We start from the raw sequence: 23,704 nt of genomic DNA on the forward strand, positions 1-23,704 counted from the left end.
GCTGCTATGCCCCAGAGTCAGCCAAAAATCACTCAAAGTGGCCAATCTCAAGCCCACTTATCCATCCCAACCCCACTTATCCTGCCTCACTTGTTCATTGCCCCAGAAACCACAATAAACCTCTTACCCACAGTTTCCTCCTTTCCCTCTGCCTCATGAACAGCCTGGGTGCCTCCTCGTGTGGCCCCTCTATGGTGTACAGCTAGAACTGTAAGAAATAAGCTATGTTTTCAGTGGTAGTCTTTTCCTGATCTGTTGACTTTATCATACCTCATACGTTCAATTAACACACTATATTTTAAAACAGACTCAGATCCTGAAAACAAGATATAAGGTCCAATCCCTATACATGATGCATAAAGTGGCTTTGGGGAATACAGTAGAAACCTAGTTTTCAACACGGCGCTCAGGAACACCATCCCTCCTGCCTATAGTAAATATTCATAGTAAGAGCTGAAACGGTGGGGTCAAGGGAACATCATTTCGGGTGAGAAAGTTTGTTTCACAGTTTATTTCTCACAGTTCTCGCTGTCATGAGAGGAGTTTGATTCATCAATTTTGGGGTGCATTAGAATAACCCATGGGATGGATTAAATAGGCAGATGCCTTGGCCCTGCTCTTGAGAGATCCTTATTCAGTGGATGTAGGGTGCGACTTAACCATCACTTAGCTTAATTTACTTCCCAGTCAGTGACAACCCACGATCTGAGAGCCACTGATGAGGCCCTGACACCAGAACCCTTACCCCATTCTGTCCTTCAGTTTCTCATTCTTAAAAGTAGGCTGGGAATGAGATGATCCCCTAATAATGAAATAAAACATTAACCTTTTCCAGAAATGAATGCTGACCAAGTACTATTCTGATAACATTGACTGATGCTTCTTTTATTGTATTTTCACTTTTATTTTTATAGGTGTGTTTGCTCCATAGTGATTTTGGAAAAAGAAAGTAACAATCGCCCAGCCCTAAAGCAAAGGGCACAAAGTAAAAACACACTTACAGTAGCCTGGTGTTTTTCTGCTTTCTCTGATGTCTCTTTAAGTTGATTTTGCAGGGCCTCCTGAAGAGATTTCATTTCTTCTCTAGTTTAGTAGAAAACAGAGCATAAGAGAGAAAATAATACAGTTCCATTATTTTCTGTGCACATTATAAAAGGAGGCTTTGCTGTATACATTTAGGACACAGACAACTAGAATTCCATAAAGTCACAGTTAAGCATACAGGATGTCTCTAAAGATTCTGGTAATAAAAGTCTTTTTCTTCCATGCAAATACTAAAAGCAACTGGAATTTTTTAAAATTACCTTACTATTATGCTTTATAAAAATCCCACTGTTTGAATCATCTGTGAGCTACATGATGTGTTAAAGCAAAGCGATATATAATTCAAGTTGAAAAGATAATTTCACTAACAGCATACTGGGATGTGAACATGCTGGTTAGAAAAAGTCACCATACACTTGCTGATAGGATAAAATTACTGTTCCCTTCTGATGCTATTAATTAATTAATTCTAAAGTATTGTGCTTTATACATCCTTTGTAAGGCCTGAGACCTTTTGTAAAAACAGGGAAAACAAACTTCTAACTTAAGGCCTCTCTCATTTAATGAAGATAATTAAAAAATGCATGCATATGCATATATACTCGTTGTGTCTCAAGCTCAATAGTACATAAGAATCCTGTATCCCTTTTTAAAAGGAGTGACATTTCCCTAAATTTGCATTTCTCTTAAAGATTTAGGATTTATTGATTTATAACACATCATATTATTTACATTTATTTATTTATAACACATCATATTATCTTTCTGTGCCTTGGTTTTTTTTTTTTTTTTTTTTTTACTCAATCTATCACCTCAAACAGATCAGATATTAGATAAAGGCTAATGTACAAAAAAGTAGAAACCTGTTTGAGTCTTACCAGTACCTAAACTAATTTAAAACTTCCAATCTAGTGCCAAAAGACTAGCTCTGGATATTTGGGCTAGTGACACACCATCTCATACTCAATTTCTTCATCAAAAAAAAAGGGCATAATGGTAGAACTAACTAATAGGTTTGTGCTTATATTAAGATGACATAATGTAAACAAAGTGCTTAACACAATGCCTGTAAAATAATTACTTAACAAATGTTAGGTCATGGCAATAACCACTGACACCACTCCACACTCCCATGTTCATTCTCTGACCACAAAATTCTGTACAACCACAAGCTGCTCTTTCACCAGCAGGACTTAATGGGGCAGCCAGATTAATTAGTCTTGAGACTGATGTACCAGTCCCAATTTCAAGAATTAGAAAGAAAGTCTGTCTGTTTTTTGGAATCATTTTGGACTTTGGTTGATAAATCAAAATATAGTGAGAACAAGTTATAGAATAATTACAGTCACTTTGGTTTTTAAATGATTTATGCTTCTTGGGTGATGCTTTTAATGTGCTTGAAGTGGATTCCAAGTGACAGCTTCCATCACTGTCTCAAACTGGTTTCATTTATCAGACTTGTTTCATATATGGACATATAAAATCTGGGCTTCCATTATTATTTCTGATATTTTCCACAGAGTGTTTGTAATATAATATAATATAATATAATATAAAACTACATATATTGTAGGCTTACAATGTGCAAGACACTTTTATAAACCCCACACCAAACTATGACATCATATTATGATAGATAACTAATGTATAGAGGGGTAGTGAAATTGTGTTTTAGTGTCTATATGCTCAAACTATAAAGAGTTACTACACTATCTCTACTGAGAAGGAAGGAAGGAAGGAAGGAAGGAAGGAAGGAAGGAAGGAAGGAAGGAAGGAAGGACCTACATGCTATCCCAAACACTCAAATTTTCAACAAGCACTGAGTGGAGCACAATAAAATTATATTTCCTACTGAAAAGTAAGTTATAATTAAAATGACAAAATAATAATTTTTAATATATTTTAATTTAAAATTCCTATTTTTATTTTTAAAAGATGGTCATAAAACACTTAACAAACATTAAATAATAAAGTGTGTTTTATTAAAATAACAATGAGTATATATATTTATATAGATAGATAGATAATGTGTGTGTGGGAGTAGGTATCTATCTATATGTTTCTTCCAAAAAAAAAATCCCCCATTGTGACATCTAGAGGCAATCTAGGGAACAGGACAAAAAACAAATTGTAAAATATGGAAAAGGTAGAGAATTCTGAATATTTTCCTGCCAAAGAACACTATCAGGCAGAAAGGTAAAGTAGACTTTTTGTCTTCTATATCTCATTTCTTCTGCCTTCCTTCTAGGCTTATGTCTTCACATGCTCACTGCTCTAGTGCTTCAACTAGCTATAGATTTCTGCTTCACAGACTTACTAAGTTATCCTCCCAGGGAGGTGATTCCTGACTTGCCTCTGCATCACTTCTCAACACCAACTGAGATTTGCTCAATCTCTATCTGCTACTCTAGGGCTCTATTTGGTACTAAACTGAAACTTTAATTCTAAAAAAATCATGGCTCAAGTGACACCTGTAAAACATAGCTCAACTATTGAAATATTTTAGCATAACATTTTGTGTTACATGGAATTTCAAAGGGCCATCATTTCACACCTCTTTCATCCCAAATTATAGCTATAAAAACAGTCTCAACTTAATCACTCTACAGAAAGCTATTTCTTTCTAGTGACTATCTGCTTATATTAGAGATGGAGAACGTGCCACAATTCTAGCAACATTTTTTTTTTTTTTTTTTTTTTTTTTTTTTTTAGTTTTCAGAGAACATTATTGTAAAGTACTTTAGTACAATGAGTCCAAAAGTGCCTTCCGGGAATCTCTACCAACCAACCACCTTAAAGAATAAAAGGTTTTATTCTCTTTTGCTCAAGGACATTTTCAAATTTTCAGACATTTCAGGGTCCTGTCCTATTCCCTATTCTCCTTGTTGTGGTTATATATTCTCAGTCCTGACATGGTATGGTTTAAAATCTCTCCATCCACCCGGGGACTCTCCTGTGAATATTATCTAAGCTGTGTAAATATTTCTGAAACGTGATGCTCAAGCCAACACAAATCTCATTTTCTCACTCTTTCTCTCACATAAATGCGCGCACACAAACACACACACCTTTCTCTGCTTGTCTTGCTCGAAAGACACTCGGCTGCCTCTCCACATAGTTGTATGTGGCCACAGCATATCCCCTGAATTTACTTACAGCCTAGTTCCAGCTACACAGAAAGACTTATTAGTTGCCTCTATATTATAGTTCCAGAGGGAGAAACTAGTTGATTTGTTTTGTTTGGGTGGCCACCTCTGAATCATTAGCTATGACCAGCGGTTTCAGAGTCACATAAAAGAGGCATGGCTTCCAGGGATCACTAGTCCAGATGAAGCCAGATGACAAAGATCTGAGGACAAAGGATCCAGAAAACAAGGTAATAATTGAGAGCTGGAGATGTGACCAAATGGCACCTGTAAGCACACTGCACTCTTTCAAACTCAGAGAAGATGTTTAAATTTGCAATAAATTCGTATTTTTGATAACCACAGGTGACACTTTTTCTCTTTTAATGTTTACTAATAAGTCAGATTTTTAAATGAGATACACAGGCTCTTTTACCATAATATACACACAATGTTTATATTTCTCTTTTTAAGTAAACAGCAAAAATCAAATGCAACACATCTTATATCCTTTTGAGAAGTTACCTTTTATTATAATTTATTGAGTCTTCCATTCTAACTTTGATTGTATATATAATACAAGTTATGCATTTTAAACAAGTTTTTAATTTTAGATAAAACTATGAATTAGTAAGACCAAAATATTCTCCATTTTATCTTCTCTTTGAAAGGCTTGTTCTATCATCTGGTAGTTTATATACTTTACCACATGTATACTTGATGATTAAAATTCTTAAACACCTATTCACATTTTTTTCCTGATTTTTGTGGTGTTTTTGGTGTCATGTGAATCAGCCATAGATATTTTAAGAAAATATCAGCAAACTAAGGGAATAGGTTTTCATTCACATCATGCACAAGCCTGTCTCCCTATCTGTGTCCCTCCAGTGATAAAGAAAGGCTGACTTTATTTTCTTTTACTCCATGGTCCTCACTCTTGAGATCTCCCTGTCCTTGTCTCTAAGTAGTGTTTTCTCGCCCTGTTCTACAGTTTTCTTTCTACTCTGAATGGTTTTGACAGAATAATTTCTCTAAAAGCCAGGAAATAACACAGTATTTCCCCTAAAAGATTTCTTTAATTATATTATTTCTTATAGAACTACCAAAAAGAGGTTCCCTATTTATTATCACTGAAACCCAGTATGTGCCACCCTTTAGCCATTTTTATTTTTGTCTTTACATACAGATTTATTTTCTAATCTTCTCAAACTCACTATATCGTCTTCAGTCTCTCACTGGGTGCTGCACATATATTAAGTAGAAATCAATTTTTGTTTTTCTATTTTTGTTCATTTTCCATTCCTAACCTGAAATACTCTATAAAAATAATCATTTTCAGCATCTCTTGGTCTCTTTTGATGGGTTATTTTTTAATTTTATTTTTTAAGGAATATAGTATATTATTAACTATAGTAATCATGTACTCACTTCATCTAACTTATTTCTCTTCTCCAACTGAAATTTAGTATTCTTTAGCCAATACTTCACCACCAACACTCTCTCCAGCTACCTCTCACCCTGGTAACGACCACTCTAATCTCCATTTCTTTTACATCAACTTTTTTAGATTCCAAATAAGAGTGATATCAAGTGGTATTTGTTTTTCTGTGTCCGGCTTAGTTTTCTTAACATAATGTCCTTCAGGTTCATCCATGTTGCACAAATGACAAGATTTTCTATTTTCTGACTCAATAATGGTCTACTATTTCTATTCCAAATGTTGCTTATGTCCTCTATCACTACTTCACAGAGACACAAATACTTGTGTAACACTGAGCATGATTTATTTCAAACCAATACAATCATTAAAATAATATGGTTTTGGAAACGTGTTCAGTTTGCTTTTTTCAAGTTTTTCTTAATATTAGACTTTGAAGAGAATTTCACATTCAAGAAATAATAAACACGTCACTATAAATAATAAGAGTCAATGTAAAACAATTGATTTTATATTTTTAATAGATATTATCAACTCAATCCAAAGGCATGTCAATAATAGAGTTTCGAGTTAAGAACCAAGGTCAGTGGAGGACATATAGGCTGATGAGAAGGGACTTAGAATCTACTCCACATGCTATCTTGTGTATAAACTTTTAAACAGTTTTTTGCATTGTGATCAGTCAGCCAGACCGGAAAGGTGGGGCTGCGGGGTAAGACGGAGCAGATTTTAAATCTAAATTTCAATTAACATGATTCTCAGCAATTCCACTAAGCACTCTGAGCAACAATTTGCCATCTACAAAATGGGAATAATAGCCACTTCACAAGGTAACTGTGAAGATGAAACAAGAAAATATATACAAATCTACTAGAAGAGCTGCTAGTAAGCATGTGGCAGATGTAAGGTTATTTCTATATTAAAATACTTGTTTTTCTTTTTTTGACTTGGAAAAGCAATTTAAAAATCACATGACTTTTTATAATGTACACAAATAAATTTCATAAAATACTTCCCTCAAAAACAAGCAAACCCATACTAATAATATTATACTGATTCTACTTGTATTGTTAATAAGATTATTCCATTCTTTACCACCACATCATTATTACCATAATCAAGTTTTGATTTTATTAAATATGGTCTGCTTAGGTCAATATTATCAAACATGTCTATTGATGGGCAGACTTACTAGGGTCCATCTTACTAACTGAGGAAAGTATTATAGCTCCCTAACATTCAAATTGTGATTTGCAGACAAAAGGTAAAAGCATCACCATCACCAAAGAGCTTGTTAGACATGCAGAATCTCAAGCCCACCCCAGTTGTGTAAGAATCTGCATTTGAACAAGATTCCCAAGTGAATCACATGCACATTTAAGTATACGTGAAAAGATAAGTAGGTTCGTGCATTTAGTATCAATAAATTTTGTGAAGTCTCTGAATGTTGCTTGACACTATGGCAGAAGTAACTAAATAAAAAAGAAAAGTCTTACCTTTGTTGCTGTCCTAATTCCAGAAGTTTCTTAACATCAGTTTTGGCAGATTGCTCATCATTTTTTAAAGACTGATAAGAAAGTGGAAAAAGGAAGTTTTATTCAGATGATAAATTGAGGCTCACTTTAACTTTGGTTTTAGAGTACTAGATAGGACTGCACACATGCCCTAGAACAAGAATTAAAAATAAGTTCATGATGGTCCTCACGGCTCTAAGGATGTAAACAGAAATTTATGACACCAACTACACAGTGGGTGAAAGGAATTGAGCAGTCTTGGCTTTTAGAGGTTTGATGGGGGAGAAACTACTCTCCAAATATCAAAATATAAAGAAATAAAGGTTTATTTATAAGTGAATATAAAACATATCTTCTATTCATTCTTTGAAGTTTTACTGTGTTCTCTGCAGACATGTTAAACCAGGTCTGATACAGTTTCTACAAATACTAGGGAACATAGCAAACCTCCCTGCATACGCCAGGAAATAACACAATTCAAGATTAAAACAGTCAAAGGGCATGCACCTGTTAGGTTTTGTTGATTTCTTATTTATGAGTAATGCATTAAGACATACAAAAAAAACAAGGCCATGTGAAATTGTAACTGGTCTCTACAGACAGAACATTAACAATAAGTTATGTTTACTACTTCAGTCCTTAGTGTTTATATGCCTCTAAGAAGGTGCAGGTTTCTTGATATTCTTCCCAGTCTATTCACTTGGTGAATTTCCACTTAACCACAGGTCAGGCATTGGTTTCACCAGAAATCAATCTGCACTTCTTTTCATCCTTCTGAATGTTTCCCTGATGCTCTGTGCATGCTTCTATCATAACACTATGATTCCCGCACTGTTATCATCCTGCTACCATCTCTGTGTCCTGCAGGGTTGTCTATGTTTTGTTTGTTTGTTTGTTTTTGCTCTTGTTTCCATCTTCTCCACATGTAACACATCTGGAAGAAAAGCTTAGATGTTGACTTTAAATACTAGCTCTGTCTCTTGACTATCTGCATGCTCTTAGTTTCTTAACCTTTCTCTAACTCTGTTTTCTCAAGTATGAAATGTGACAGATAGCCTTCATGTGAAAATTAAATACAAATTGGAGAAAGAGTATCTAGCACTGGACCTTGACCATGTTCAGTAAGCCTCAGTGGTTACTAATACCACCACCACCACCACCACCACCATCATCATCATCATCATCATTATTATCATCTTAATGGGATTGGGAACCTAAGGAGAAGAGTGTAGACAGAAGCAACTCCACGTGGTTTAAAAACATGATTCAGTTCAGTAACTAATAGTCTCTGGAGCCAGACTGTCTACATGTAAACTCTGGCTTCTTTTGTAACATTCAAAAATAACATATCTTTCTTAAACATTATCTCTCATGTGTAACAAGGGATGTCACAATAGGATCTACCTCATAGATATGTTATAAGAATTAAACCATATAATACATACAAAGCTTCTAGCATACAGGAGATAACAAATGCAATGTTTATGTCAAATATTGCAATATATTACCAAATATTTATGAAACTATTTTTAACCTGTGTAGAATTTTTTGAAGATTTCAGTATGTTAAGACTTTTTTTTTTTACAGTTGTCTTTTAAAAGTATTTACCTATTTTGGTAATACGATTTATTAAAGAATCTTTAGAATTATACCGAGGGGAATTTAAAATTCTCTTGTAGGTGTCATTCCTATATTCATTTAACTCTTGAGCATAATTACTTTGTCATTTTATAATATGAAAAACACAGGGGTCAAACTGATCTTAGAAGCTTGAGGAACTGATGGCTTTGCCAAGCACACAATTTTCTCATTTCTGTATTTGTTAGACACAGATTCCCAGACAATATTTCAAATGACATTTCTGTTTAAAGTGCATATAATAGTAAGTAATCACTACCACGGTCCAGCCCAGAAACACATTAAAAACTGTTTAAAAATGCATGTTAATCCACTCAGAAAATCAGATGACTGCTCATCTTTTACTGCTCAGAAAATGAGTTTTCATCTCACCTGAAGATTGACTTTAATTCCATCAAGTTCTCTTGATGTCTTTGTTAACTGACGAAGAATGGTGCTCCGCTCCTTAAAGACTTCTTTCAGCTGCTTTTCTAGCTCTTCATAGTCCTGTCTAACACAGAAAGAACAGGCATGAGAGCCCCCTAAATGGTTCCACTTGGCATCAGTCATAATCAGTAACACTCACAGTTTTAGTAAAATCTAGGGAAATTAAAACCTCAATTACTAAGATGGTTTTGTTGTCATGATTTCATATAAAAAGGGAAAATTGAAAACCCCATTTTATAACAAAAGTTTTGTTTCCCAATGAGGACTCTCTAGGCTCATTGGAGACAGCATAGATCTCCAGGCCAGAGAGAGGTTCCAGGACAATATTGTACCTCTTCTGTATGTATAATATAGTTTATCAGGTACATATTTGAAAATAGGTATGTTTATTGATACCGTACTTTTCCCCTCAGGTCCTTACAATTTTACAGCAAGAGATATATTTTGGAAAAATACATCTAAGAAACATAGACAGGTTCCCATATTGGGGGAACAAACTTTGAGGTAGAGCCAGAACATAAAGTCGGAGGTTTGCTGCTTCTCTGGTTTACAGAGAAGGCAGCCCATCGAAAATGCAACACCTTCCAAACTTAGCTAAGAATCCCTATCCCTATTGCTATTAAAGAGGTATTGGGAGAAGCAAAATCTCTAAGACAATCAGTGAAAAAAATACAGTAATTTCACTGAATTTTGAACAAACTTGTTAATAAGCACCATGAAAGAAAGATTTCATTATCTGTGTCACGCATGTACACATCCTTTTTTTTTTTTTTTTCCTATTTTTTTCATATCATCTTTCTAGGAAGTTGAGAAAGATATTGTAAATTTGTGTTGTGCAAATGTAAAAAAAAAAAAATCTAGGAGATTAAGTTACTGCCCTAAAGCCCTTCTTATTAAAAGAAACAATTAGCCAGTAGTGAGTGTGTGCACCTTTGTGTATATGTGTGTTTGGCCAGTGGGAGGTAGGTGGCTTGGTGGCAGGCTGAGGAAACTGATAATTTCCAGCGCAGCCTAACACTGTAACTGATGGGGAAGCGTTAATTAAAATGATGAATTGGACACATAGGAGAGCTGCTAATCCTGGAAAGACTTCTAGGAAAATAAATATAAAATGTATAAGAGGTGCTTTGAAAGAGAAATAGAAATTAGTCACATGAAAAGAGAAAACACGTGTAGATACTGATACGGTCTGGCTGTGTCTCACCCTAATCTCATCTTGAATTGTAGTTCCCATTATTCCCACCTGTTGTGGGTGCGTCCCCGTGGGAGATAATTGAATCCTGGAGGCGGGTTCCCCCATACTGTTCTCGTGGTAGTGAATAAGTCTAACGAGATCTGATGATTTTATAAGGGGCTTTCCATTTGGCTGGGCTCTCATTCTCTCTCCCGTGCTGCAGGCAAGACATGCCTTTCATCTCCTTCCATGATTGGGAGGCCTCCCCAGCCACGTGAAACTGTGAACCAATTAAACCTCTTTTTCTTTGTAAATTACCCAGTCTCGGGTATATCTTTATCAGCAGCGTGAAACGGACTCATACAGATACTAATGAAAATAAATGTTGAATTTTTCAAAAAGTGAATAAATGTCAGAAGGTTTGGGGCTCTAATTGGAGAGTAGGAGATTTGTTGCTGAAATGTGAAATGACTACTCATTTCACAAGACCGTTAAGTGATGATTAGGAATCTGGGCGTTATTTTGAGGACAAATGAAAGTAAATGAGAGGTTTTAGGCAGTAAATGACAAGATCAGATTTACGTTTTGGAACATTTTCCCTGGCTGAAAACTCAGGAGTGAATTGGAGAAGGGCAAAAACCAGGAAAACAGGTGACTATTAAGAAAGTTACCACTGCAGTAGTCCAGACAAAAGATTATGCTGGCCTATCTGGAGCAGAAGCAGGGGAGGGAGGGAAACTTGGATCGATTTCAGCAAAACATACAAAATGGAATTAATAGTATACTGTATCTGTATCTCTGTGTGTGTGCTTACATTTAATTCTTTTGCCTGCATGCTGTGGAATAAGGGTGGGAGGGAGCTATTTAGTAATGATGCCATGTTGCTGGCTTAGGAAATTTTTGGACATAGCCCTTCACTGAGAGGGAAGTCAGGAAGAACAGTGTTTTTAGTAAAAGATGGGTCAACAAGTGCAATTGTAAAATTGTAGGAAAATGGCTCAAATTCTCTCAGCTTTGGTTGAGAATCTATAAAATTTTACATTGAACTTACCCACATTTTCATGTATTAAATAGAGTAATTTATGTAAAGCATTGAACCCATGACAGGTAATCAATTCAAAATATATACATATATAATTCTATAACTAAGAAATATCATGAATTTATAGTCATTCTGCAGAAATATAAAGGAACTAAGTCTCCTAATGGCCTTAGTGATGATTAATAAGTGCATCTCATCTAGAATAGACTTCTATTACATTTTTTTTTCTTTTTCTCATTTGCTAAATGTAGGTCTCTAGCACTCTTCACATGCTTCTCATTAAAAGGAAATTGGAATGGCCCATTGCTAAGAACTACAATATTTCTTGCTGGCCTTCTGAATTTCACTGATGAACAGTAATCAGCCAGTAATTAGACAATTATTAATGCCCCAAATTTCCATTCAGTCTCACTGGCAAAGTTAAATACTAAACAGCAAGACACATTTTTAATTTCTTCCAATTTTATAACCGTATTTTATGCCTCAGTTTATTTCTCCTGAACAATAAAGACATCTCCAAAATCATCTTAAGTGACCATAATAAATCATAATAGTAGATTATATGTATTGACAGCATATTATATGCAAGATGGTGTTATGCACGCCATTTCATTTACTCTGCAGAAGAAATTCATAAGAAAAGCACTATTATTAACCCTATTTTATAGGTATGGAAATTGAGTCACAAGAGTGGTAAATAACTTCTAAGGACATGCTATTAAGAAAGTGGTATGTCGGTCAGTCTCCAAAGCCTAATATCTTAACCACAATTTTGAAAGAACATACTGACTTGGCTATGAGTTTATCAGATAAATGTTCACTGCGTCCTTCAAGAACTTATTATATATTACTTCTTTCTTCTCTATTACACAAATAAGTTTTAAATGTTGACTTTATTTACTATATTTATTTTTAATTAAATTAAATATAAATAACATTTCCTTTTTTATAATATATAACATCATTTAATTTCATCTTCATATTTGATTTTCAAATAATGTTATGAGGAAAACAGAACCAATTTAAATCTCTCTATTTTCTGGTAAATACATTAGGAACCATGAAGAAGACACAAATTATCACAAAAATATTGGCAGAATTGTTAATTAACAGCACTAGTTTAGATTCAAACATTTAAGGTCCTTATGTAAGAGGAAGCCAAATTATACTGCAGAAGTAACCATAATGAAAGTATTGACTAACATTTTGTTGGATTTTCTTCCATTTTCAAATGAGTGCATGCTCATCTTCTAATAATTTTCTCTTGCATACATGAAAAGTAAATATGACCCTCCTACACTCATGTTCTGTAACTGGCTTCATGTGTCTTACAGCACTTTCCATGTCTATGTATGTTACTATCCATTTTGGTTGTACTTGAATATATTTTTACCACTGAGACTTTATGGTGTTTCCAATTTTTTTCTTTCTCTCTTAAAAAGTAATAAAGTGTATATTTGTGGACACAAAAGAATTCCCTGAGTACTTCTGTGATACAAGTTTCTAAAAGTGTAAATATTTCACTAAAAGTCAACATGTTAATTTTTTGGGGGGGGGGGGTGGGGTGGGAGGTCTGGCTTCAGTGCCCATATCTTATATTTATTTAATTTTTAATTTTTGTGGGCATTTAGTAGGTACATATATTTACGGGGTACATGAGATATTTTGTGTTAGTTTCGATACGTGCTGGTAAATTGCCTATCAGCTATTCTAGCCTACAATTTTCTTAGTATATTGTTATGTTCTTCACACCTTCACCTAAACCAGACATTGTCTTCTCTCCCTTTTTCTTAAAAGAAAATTTGCTAATGGCATGAGTGAAAAATGGTACTCTCTTTCTGATGTAATTTGTATTTGCTTTATTAGAGATTGATTATATTTTCATAATATTACCACTTGTATTTCTTTCTCTATAAATTATCTGTCTTTGTCTTTTGCCCATTTAAATTTTGAGTTAATTACTTATTAGTTTTCTAGGGCTTCCATAACAAATTAACTAAGACTAGGTAGCTCAAACAATAGATATTTTGTCTCACAATTGTAGAGGCTAGAAATCCAAAATCAAGTTGTTTGTAGGGCGGTTTCCTGTGAGGGCTGTGAGAGAAGGATCTGTCTCAGGCCCCTCTCATTGGTTTGCAGATGGCTGTCTTCTCCTTATGTCTCTGCACAGCATCTTCCTTCCAGGTGTATCTCTGTGTCTAAATTCCCCCTTCACATAAGAACACTAGTCATATTGGTTTAAAGTCTGTCCTAATGACCTTATTTTAACTTTATTACCTTTGAAAAAACTATCTCCAAATGAAGTTACATCTAATGTACTAGAGATTAGGACTTCAACACACAAATTTGGGGGCATATATTCCAACCCATTACATTTACCTAATTTATTTGGAAGACTCTTGTCCACTATGGGTTTTAGTTCATTGTCATTATATGGAATTTTTTTTCATACCTCTTATTGGTACTTACATTTATCCCTCTCCAATTTCTTTAAACAGTTTATGTAGATAAATCCTTTTTTCTTTACGGTATCTGGACTATTCTTAAACAGGTTTCTCCAACCCATGTTATTTAAAAGTTTATGTACATTTATAAAAATGTATCAGTTTTTAATTTTTAATAAACTACCCAATTGATTTTTGTATCTACATGTATACATATATACAAATATATATGTATTATAAGGAGGACTATAACTTAAATATGGTGAGCTGGTTGTCCTAACACAATTGGATACTATACATTCCCCACTGATTTTAATATTGCACTTTTTGATGTAACAAATTATTTTTGCTAAATGTTTTTAAATTCTGTGTTTGGATTCATTTGCTGTCTTCATGACATACCATGATTTACGTATTAAAACTGTGTACAACATTTTGATACTTCTTAGATTCATCCCCCGTTGTTTTTGTTCATAGTTTCATTGGCAAATGTTCTCTTTTATTTCTTCTGAATGAATTTTAAAATGAGCATGTCAATTTTCTGAAAATTCCTGCAGGGAACTTAACTGAAATTGCATTTGCATTATAATTATATTTAGGGACATAGATAACAATCACATATTTTTCCATCCAGAAACATAATCTCATTTATTATGCCAGTACCATTTTATAATTCAGAAATTCTCTACATTTACTCCTTTTTTGTTAGACTTATTGGTTCCTTAAGGTGGGTCCTTGGTCTCGCTGACCAAGAACAAAGCCACCTACCCTCGCAGTCAGTGTTACAGTTCTTAAAGATGGTGTATCTGGACTTTGTTCCTTCAGATGTTCAGATCTGTCCAGAGTTTATTCTTTCTAGTGGGTTCATGATCTCGCTGACTTTAGGAGTGAAGCCACAGACCTTCGCAGGGAGTGTTACATCTCTTAAAGGTGGCATGTTGGGAGTTGTTCATTCCTCCCCATGGGTTCTTGGTCTCACTGACTTCAGGAATGAAGCCGCAGACCCTCACGGTGAGCGGTGAGCATTACAGCTCATAAAAGTAGTATGGACCCAAAAAGTGGCAACAGCAATATTTATTGTGAAGAGTGAAAGAACAAAGCTTCCCTACCGTGGAAGGGGATCCAAGTCGGTTGCTGTGACTGGCTGGGGTGGCCAGCTTTTATTCCCTTATTTGACCCTGCTCAAGTCCTGCTGATTGGTCCATTTTACAGAGTGCTGACTGGTACATTTTATATAGTGCTGATTGGTGTGTTTTACAGAGCACTGATTGGTGTGTTTTTACTGAGTGCTGATTGGTGTGTTTACAAACCTTTAGCTAGACACAGAGTGCTGATTGGTGCATTTTTACAGAGTGCTGATTGGTGCATTTACAAACATTTAGCTAGACACAGAGTGCTGAATGGAGCATTTATAATCCTTTAGCTAGACAGAAAAGTTCTCCAAGTCCCCACCCTACCCAGAAGCCCAGCCGGTTTCACCTCTCGCTATTATTGTGGATGGGTTTCTCCATTTAATTGTCTAAATAGATATTGCTAGTCATCTTTAAAGTTACTGTCTGTAAGTTGATTTTTATTCCAGATACCTCATTGATCATCTTTATTAGTTGTCATAGTTACTCAGTTTATTCTGTTGGCTTTTTAAAGTGGTAGCAATAACTTCTCTGAATTGACCAATCATCTCTTTTCCTAAGAGCTATAATTTTATTTATTTTTGTTTACTAATCATGTTACCTAAGACATTCAAAACAATGTTGAATAGAGGAGGTGATAGAATCCCTTCTGTTTTGTCCTAGACTTGATTTAATTTAATTAATTGATTGATTGATTTTTTGAGAGAGGGTCTGGCTTTGCCACCAAGGCTGGAGTACAGTGACGTGATCTCGGCTCACTGCCACCTCTGCTTCTTGGCTCAAACCATCCTCCCACCTCAGCCTCCCAGATAGCTGGAATTATAGACACACGCCACTACCTCCAGCTAAATTTTTTCTATTCTTGGTAGAGATGGGGTTTCTCCATGTTACCCAGGCTGATCTCAAACTCCTGAGCTCAATGAATCTGCCTTCCTCAGCCTCCCAAAAGGCTAGGATTACAGGCGTGAGCCACAACGCCTGGCTTGTCCTTGACTTTAAAATAAAAGTTATGCTTCATCACTGAGTACCACATTTGTAATATTCAAGCGATACTATTTTTCTTAGTCCATTGTTTTAAATATAAATTGTATTAAGATACAGCATTCATGCGGAGAAACAAAAATCCCAAGGACACCCTTGAAGTATTGCAAACTAAACACATCAGACATTTAAGAGATAGAAAACTAACTTAGAAGGTTTTCTTTGACTGCACCAATTCATTACCTTTACCCTCCTCCCAAAATACAACCAATATTCAGACTTCTGTGACTTAAAATTGTTTATGTTTGAAATTTATACACATATAAATCATACATCAAATGTCTTTTGTTTGCTTCATTTAATACGGTATCAAGTTTGTAAAATTTTTTCATATTTTATGCAAAGTTTAATTTTTATTTATTAATTTTTATTTTTTATTTTTCAGAGATAGAGTCTTGCTTTCTCACACAGGCTGGAGTGCAATGGTGTAATCAGCTCACTGCAACCTCAAACTCCTGTGCTCAAGCCAGCCTCCCACCTCAATCTCCCGAGTAGCTGGAACTATAGGCACACATCAACACACTCAGGGCTAAGTTTTTACAAATTTTTTGTAGAGATGGGGTCTCATGATGTTTCCCAGCAGGGTCTTGAACTCTGGACTTCAAATAATTCTCCTGCCTCAGTCTCCCAAACTGCTGGGATTATAGGCATGGGCCGCCATGTCCAGCCAGTTTATTAATTTTTAACACCACGTAGTGTAGTGGTGAATAACTGTACAAAATTTTTTTCTAGTGTTGATAGACATTTGTGTCTTTTTCCAGTTTTTAACTATTATGAGTAATGCTGCAATGAATATTTCATATGCTTTGTGGTTAACATATAAACACATTTATGCTGGGTATATATCTAAGAATGGAATTGCTGCATTATAAAGCATGCATATGTTCTACTTTAGCAAATAACGGCCAAAAAATTTTTCAAATTAGTTGCAGAGTAGGAGAGGTAGAGAATTCCAGTTACTTCATATTCTTATCCACACTGGTGTCATTAGTACTTGTTTTTAATTCTGTAACTCTGGTAGTGGTGTAATAGTGTCTCATTTTAGTTATAATTTGAATTTTCCTGGTTGGTGGCTCATAAAGGGAGGATGTTACTAAAGGTGATTTTTATATATCTTTTATAAAATGACTGCTCATGACTTTTGCCCTTTTTCCATTAGTTTGGCTGCTGCTTGTTACTGATTTGTGGGAGGTACTTATACATTCCACACATGAGCCCTTTTATGATAAAATGGATTAAAATATAATTTCCTATTCTGCTGCTTGAATTTTCAATCTCTCTCTCTTTTTATTGTTTATTTATTTTTATTTTTATTTACTTTTTTTGATATGAGGTCTAACTCTGTTGCCCAGCTTGGAGTGCAGTGGCATAATATGGGCTCACTGCAACCTCCGTATCCTGGGTTCATGCAGTTCTCTTGCCTCAGCCTCCCAAGTAGCTAGGATTATAGGCATGAACCCCCACGCCCAGCTAATTTTTGTATTTGTAGTAGAGATGGGGTTTCACCTTGTTGGCCAGGCTGATTTTGAATTCCTGACCTCAAATTATTCGCCCACTTTGATCTCCCAAAGTGCTGGGATTACCAGCATGAACCACTGTGCCTGGCCCTGAATTTTCAATCTCTTGCTTTTAATGAAGAGTTGTTGATAATAAAAATATTGATATGGTTTGGCTGTGTCCCCTCCCAAATCTCATCTTGAATTGTAACTCCCATGATTCCCACATGTCGTGGGAGGAACCTGGTGGGATATAGTTGAATTATGGGCGCAGATCTTTTCCATGCTGTTTTTGTGATAGTGAATGAGTCTCATGAGATCTAATGGATCTCTTTCTTTGCCTGCTGCCATTTATATAAGACATGACTTGCTCCTCCTTGCCTTCCACAATGATTGTGAGGCCTGCCCAGCCCATGGAACTGTAAGTCCAATAAACCCCTTTTCCTGTATAAATTACCCAGTCTCAGGTATGTCTTTATCAGCAGCATGAAAACAGACTAATATAAATATAGACCAAATTAATATGTATATCAAGATTTGTCAGTTTTAGACCTAGTTTAAGAAATGTAAGCTGGCTTATTGTGCTTTCTAGGAGTCTGTGTATTAAGTAGTTAATTCACTTGTTTCACTGTTCACATTTTAGGTATGCAAACAACCTGGAATTGTTTTATTCTGTATTACATGGGAATATATAATTAAATCCCAATATTTTGCAGTGCCATTTTTATAAAGTTTCTCAATAAAAAGGTATCTGTTTTTATATTATTTAATCCATCAAATTGAAATATTTGTTTAACATTTGGTTAGGGTCACTGTTTCTTATTTATTACAGCTTTATAAAAGTATGTAGACATCCAACAATCTAAAAATTTAAATTTTGTTATTTTCTTCAAGATTGTTTTGCCTCTTCATGGTTGAATGCATTTCCATATACATTTTAGAATTGGTTTGTCAATTTCAACAAGAATAAAACCTTGTTTGGGTTTTGGGTGACTATATTGACATTTTAAAAATGTTGAGTTTTCCACTTCATAAATATTTCATATACTACAATTTATTTAGAGATTGTAACATTTTATCTTAATAATATTGTATCATTTTCAGTGCACAATCCCTTTGTGAATCACTTACATTTGTGCATCACTTACATTTAGAATCTTTTGAATTTACTATATACATAATAATACTTTCTGCAAGAATGATAGTTTTGCTTTTACATCCTAATTTATTATCAAGAGTTAAAAACCTATTCTACAGTGCTCAACAGAATTGACAATATAAACGTCTTTGTCTTATTCCAGGTTGTAGGAGAAAAGCTTTCAATATTTCACCCCAAATATGGTATTTCCTATTGGATTTTTGTAGTTAATATTATTATTCTTTTTCTTTTACATGATCAGATGTAAAATGTTCCCTTTCTAGTTTCTTAATCATTTAATCATGAATACAATTTGAATGTTACAAAATGTTGTTTGCTTCGTTGTGGTAGGTGTTATTATTTGCTTACAATTCCTCCCTTCCCACATTTACTATGCTGCAAATATAAGCAGAGTAGAAATCCCTATGTCATTCATTTGGTCATGTAATGCTCCAAAGGCATGCTAGGGGACATGACTTATCAGAGACTTTAAACGTTGTTTACGTTATTTTTCTTAGCTTTTTGTTCTCCTGCTATGGGCCATGTGAAAAAATAACCATAGGTAACTGCTTCAACTCAGGCTTCTTCAGTAAGAAAATAAAGAGAACAGGTCTGCATTTGATCCATACTCTGAAGCAGAAACATTTGCAGTAAGCTCCCAACATGAGCTTGAAAAATAAGTGCTCATTTTTGTAAGTCATCAGGCTTTTGGAGTAATTTGTGATATACTATCAGTATAGCAAAATTTTGTCTAATAAATGCATTAGTTCAAGTGATCACATATATTTTTCTTTTGTACTATTAATGTACTTCATTGCATTGATCCATCTTACACGTATGATCAATGATTACATTATATTAATCTCACACTATCAAAATAATTTCATGTATAATTCTGCTAGATTCAGTTTGCTAATATTTTGTTTATCATTTTTATATTTATTTTTATAGAAAAAATCTTTTGTAAATGTCTCATATCCTTGTAAAGCTTGATACTAAGTTATGTTTAACTCATTAAAAAAATTGAGTAGTATTTTTTTTTCTATTATCTGAAAGAATTTGTGTAAGATTGGTAAACTTTCTTCCTTGAATGAGGAGAATTCAGAACTAAAATAATATGGCCTGCAAATCCTTTGTGGGAAATTGTTTAATTAGTCAATGCTTTAATAGATATGTAAATATTCAAATATTCCAATTGTTACCATTTCAATGCCAATAAATTGCATAATTTTTAAGAATATGTCTATTTTATTATCATTTATTTACTTCGTGATTCTGTGTGTTAGTCTGAGCTTAGCTGGGCCACTCACTTGGTTGGGCTTATTGTTATATTTGTGATCTTTTGTTGGTCAGCCAATGACTCTACTTCTGTGGTTGACTTGCTGTCAGTTTAGCAGTGAAAGCAGCTGGATCTCACTTTATCAGCAAGCTAGCCTAGAGTGGATCATCTACCAGTTGGTCAGGGATCTAAGAGAATTAGCAGAGGTCAGGGAATATTTTTCAGGTTTAGACTGAGATTTAGAATAACATCTTGACAACCATACAGTATCAGTTACAAAGCAAGTCACAAGTTCAGGTCAGATTGAAGAGTCAGATAAATATACTTTATGTCTTGATGGGAAAAGCTTCAAAATCATACAGTAAGTGTACATGGATATAAGGAGAATAGTTATGGACATATTTGCAAACAATGGACTACATAGTGCCAAATGCTGTGTTAAGTTCTCTGTATTTTATTTCTCAGCGATTGGCCATTTGAGTACTTGTTACCTTGTGCATTGATGTTCTCCAATGCCTTAAAAGGAATTATTATTTTGAATTCTATCAAATTTTTCTGTTGCTTTCAGCAGGAAGATTGGTCAGCAGTAAGACTGACAAGTTTGCTCAATTTGACTAAAGATGGACATTTTGGGGCCATGATTTAACTAATTATTTTCTTTAGCTCTCAAAGATACACCTTCGCTCAATCAAATCCCATCTCTTCTCCAATTCCAAATATTTGAACATTTTTATTTGACTCTACCCAATCTCACTGTCCTAGTTCAGGTTCTCACTATTTGAATGTTTATATAATAGCATTATATGAATTGATTTTCTTTTTTTCTTTTTTTTTTTTTTTTTTTTTTTTTTTTTGCTTTTCTAATCCATTTAATTCAAATTATACTTTTTAACTTAAAATTCTAACTGGATCAACTTACAGTTCAAAACATCAGTGGCCCCTTCGGCCATGTCAAGCTAAAGGCCATCTGCCCTGGGGCTTGAATCTATCTTTATTCTCCTTCAGTTTCCTTTGTTCAGCTTTCATCTATTTCCTCTTATATACCCTGTACTCAGTTAATTAATTATCAAAGTGAATTTCTTGAAGATATTTAAATGTGTTTTGACTATTTTAATTCCTGTGGATAAACTAGATCTAAGATTAAAATGAATTCCCTGAGGAATCATTTGTTTAAATTATTCCTAGTATTTAAGAACTTCCCACACACCATTGTACTCTGTATAGCCTTAACACTTGATTTCACAGCACAAAATCTCCAAATGCGTCAAGTCAGTCTCCAATCCTTAGTCTTCTGTCAAGGTTTTCTGTATTCTCCATCTCTCTTTAAAGCTTTCTAGTATTATAATATTATATTATGTGTATGTGCCTCACCACAAAATTGAATGCTTTGACTACAGAAATGTTGTTTCACACCAGCACAGTGTTTTGTACTCATAATGTTGAACTGTATCTCCGAGCACTGTGCTTCCAGAAATCACCAATGGTTAAGAAATTCCCCAAACCTTTTATGTCTCCAAAAATGTGACACTGTAAAATACTGTCCTTGCCATATGAGTTAGATAAGATTCATGGATGACATCCTTATTTACCTGTTATGATGTCACTCACAGACACTCCAGCTTCTCACTCTTCCTCTCATAATGATTAGCTAAACTTTTGCTTCACTGATTAATCTGCACAAAAGGACTGCTAGCTTCATTTGACCAGAGTGGTCAAGCTTTTTGGTCTAGCTTCTCATCTTCTCTCATGCCTGTGAACGCTGTCTCACCTTGGGTTTCAACAAGCATTATGAATTTAAGGAAGTATTGGAACATGGAACACCACCTTAACAACCACTCTGAGATTAGCTTTTACACCATTAATTAATTGGCTTATGGTTTAAAAATATTTCCTGTTCAATTTTTTGGCCACACAACCTGCTCACTCTTTTCCCCACAGCCAGGTCTTGATAGTCCTGTTTCCTTTCTCTCTATAAAAGAAAACCTTTACTCTATGATGCTTAAAGATTGTGTGGTTGACGTTTTCTTTCTACTGTAACAGCTTTTTGAATAAATTGTTTTCTTACTTAAGAGTACATTATGACAGATTGGATAGCAAAAATATGGTATATAAACACCATAGAATACTATGAGGTCATAAAAAAGAATGAGATCATATCTTTTATGGGAACTTGGATGGAGCTGGAAGTTATTATCCTTAGCAAACTAACACAGGAACAGAAAACCAAATACCACATGCTCTCCTTTATAAGTGGGAGGTAAATGATGAGAACTCATGAACACAAAGAAGGGAAAATGGACATTTGGGTCTGCTGGTGGGTGGAGGGAGGCAGGAGGGAGAGGAATAGAAAAGATAACTATTGTGTTCTAATACCTGGGTAATGAAATAATCTGTACAACAAACCCCCATTGCATGAGTTCATCTATGTAACAAACCTCCACATGTACTGCTGAACCTAAAAGAAAAGTTTTTTAAAATTAGAAAAAAAAATTAAGACTACATTGTTTTTATTCGATAGCACATTGTGAGATGCTTAATAAATGTAGGTTAGCAGAATAAATTTTCACTACTAATCTTTGCTTGGTTACATCAGCCTAGAATTCCTTTACCTACTCTCTTTATCAATCTAGTTAGAGAAAGTACTTCATTTCACCTCTTCCATGAAATCTCCTCCTAGAACTATAAAATTCATGCCTCTTCTTAATAAGGGTGTCATATATTCACTCTACTTCTTTATTTTATAATTAATCATTAGTTTTACTTTTTAAAAAATGATTGTACAACAGCCTTTATAGAAAATGAGTTTTTAAAAGCATGTACTTCTTCATTTTTTCTAGTAATATTTATTATTTTATATTAAAAAAAATTTTTTTAGATGTAGTCTCACTCTGTCACCTAGACTGGAGTGCAATGGCGCAATGTAGGCTCACTGCAACCTCCGCCTCCTGGGTTCAAGAGATTCTCCTGCCTCAGTGTCCCAAGCAGCTGGGATTACAGGTGCCCACCATCACGCCCAGAACATTTTTGTATTTTTAGTACAGATAGGGTTTCACCATGTTGGCCAGTTGGTCTTGAACTCCTGACCTCAGGTGATCCGTCCATCTTGGCCTCCTAAAGTGCTGGGATTACAGGCGTGAGCCACTGCCCCCAGCTTCTAGTAGTTACTATTTAATTTGATGTTTACATTGTCCTTGTTCGGACTAGCAGAAGCATTGAAAAACAGGCTCCTGTATCCTGTGACTTGTCTTCCTCCTCATCTTGGAATCCTTCTTGACTCTTTTCACTCCTTTGATGTCTGTCCTGCCATAACTGATATTTCTAACTGTTTATTTTAAATGCAGATACAATAGACTTGTTTATCATGGAATAGTGTTTCAATGTTTCAATTTCATTTGAATGTTTTTTTTTTTTTTATGAAAAGATCCTCCAAGAGTATGTTGAATGCCTTCTTTGAATAGAAATTTCATAAAATTCAAAGCTCTGGAGTAGTGCCGTGACATCTCAAGATTTAGTTTTCCCAAAGAAATAAAATATCAACAACAATAATTGTAGAAACACAAACTTCCATTCAGCCTGTCTTCAACATTTCTGCCTACTTTTAAATAATCACTTATTATAGCAAGAATAACTATAGCTTCATTTTATTTTTTATTTTTAAACAATATCTAATATATACTAGTATATATCAGACAGGTGGTAGACATTTCACAATATCATTTAATTCTCATAATCATTCAGAAATATAAGTGTAGTGGACATTCTACAAGCAAGAAAG

The 23,704-nt window shown here is 34.6% G+C and overlaps 1 protein-coding gene across 3 annotated transcripts in view; it reads right to left on the reverse strand.

Moving 5' to 3' along the window:
* The window catches only part of LUZP2 (leucine zipper protein 2), a 582,381-nt gene that overhangs the window by 329,411 nt on the left and 229,266 nt on the right, over nucleotides 1–23,704 (reverse strand). For 2 of the 3 annotated variants that reach the window (XM_073017719.1, XM_073017722.1), the window contains exons 2-4: nucleotides 9,132–9,249; nucleotides 7,104–7,174; nucleotides 1,002–1,083 (exon numbers count right to left, since the gene is read on the reverse strand). In XM_073017719.1, the coding sequence (XP_072873820.1) occupies nucleotides 1,002–1,083; nucleotides 7,104–7,174; nucleotides 9,132–9,249 (271 nt within the window). The remainder of the gene's footprint in view (nucleotides 1–1,001; nucleotides 1,084–7,103; nucleotides 7,175–9,131; nucleotides 9,250–23,704) is intronic. The other variant, XM_073017721.1, reaches the window with a different exon arrangement.

This window comes from Chlorocebus sabaeus, chromosome 1 (assembly GCF_047675955.1).
Source record: "Chlorocebus sabaeus isolate Y175 chromosome 1, mChlSab1.0.hap1, whole genome shotgun sequence".
Lineage (NCBI taxonomy): Eukaryota > Metazoa > Chordata > Mammalia > Primates > Cercopithecidae > Chlorocebus > Chlorocebus sabaeus.